At 66.6% G+C, this 374-nt stretch overlaps 1 protein-coding gene across 1 annotated transcript in view; it reads right to left on the reverse strand.

Annotated features, from left to right (window-relative positions):
* Nucleotides 1-374, reverse strand: part of TIE1 (tyrosine kinase with immunoglobulin-like and EGF-like domains 1) — a 12,253-nt gene that overhangs the window by 7,135 nt on the left and 4,744 nt on the right. Inside the window, exon 5 of the mRNA XM_009701284.1 lies at nucleotides 190-321. Coding sequence (XP_009699586.1) covers nucleotides 190-321 — 132 coding nt within the window. The remainder of the gene's footprint in view (nucleotides 1-189; nucleotides 322-374) is intronic.

The following is a 374-nucleotide window of genomic DNA, read 5'->3' on the forward strand; positions in this document are numbered from 1 at the left end:
AGCGCCGCCCAAGGCGGCCGGGGGAGCCATGTCCTGCTGAGAAGGTGGGTGGTCCAGCCCTGCTGCAGAAACAGGGGACACTACAGGGTGGGCGGGGGGCACTGGGGATGCATGTGGAGTTTCTGGCCACGGTGCCCGGGTCTGGAGGAGCAACAGGGCCTCCACGCTGCTGGGCAGCCTGGCACCTACCTCGCTCGCAGCGGGTGCCCATGAATCCGGGAGGACAGATGCATTCTCCAACATGGTCGTGGCAGATGCCACCGTTCAGACAGTCGGGACAGTCCTTCTCACAGGACGGCCCCCATTTCTTCGAGGGGCAGACTGCGGAGAGAGTGGAGGGCGGCATCAGGCCAGAGGGCAAGGGACGGCCCGCC

The sequence above is a fragment of the Cariama cristata genome, unplaced genomic scaffold (genome assembly GCF_000690535.1).
Source record: "Cariama cristata isolate BGI_N322 unplaced genomic scaffold, ASM69053v1 scaffold22505, whole genome shotgun sequence".
Taxonomy (NCBI): Eukaryota; Metazoa; Chordata; class Aves; order Cariamiformes; family Cariamidae; genus Cariama; species Cariama cristata.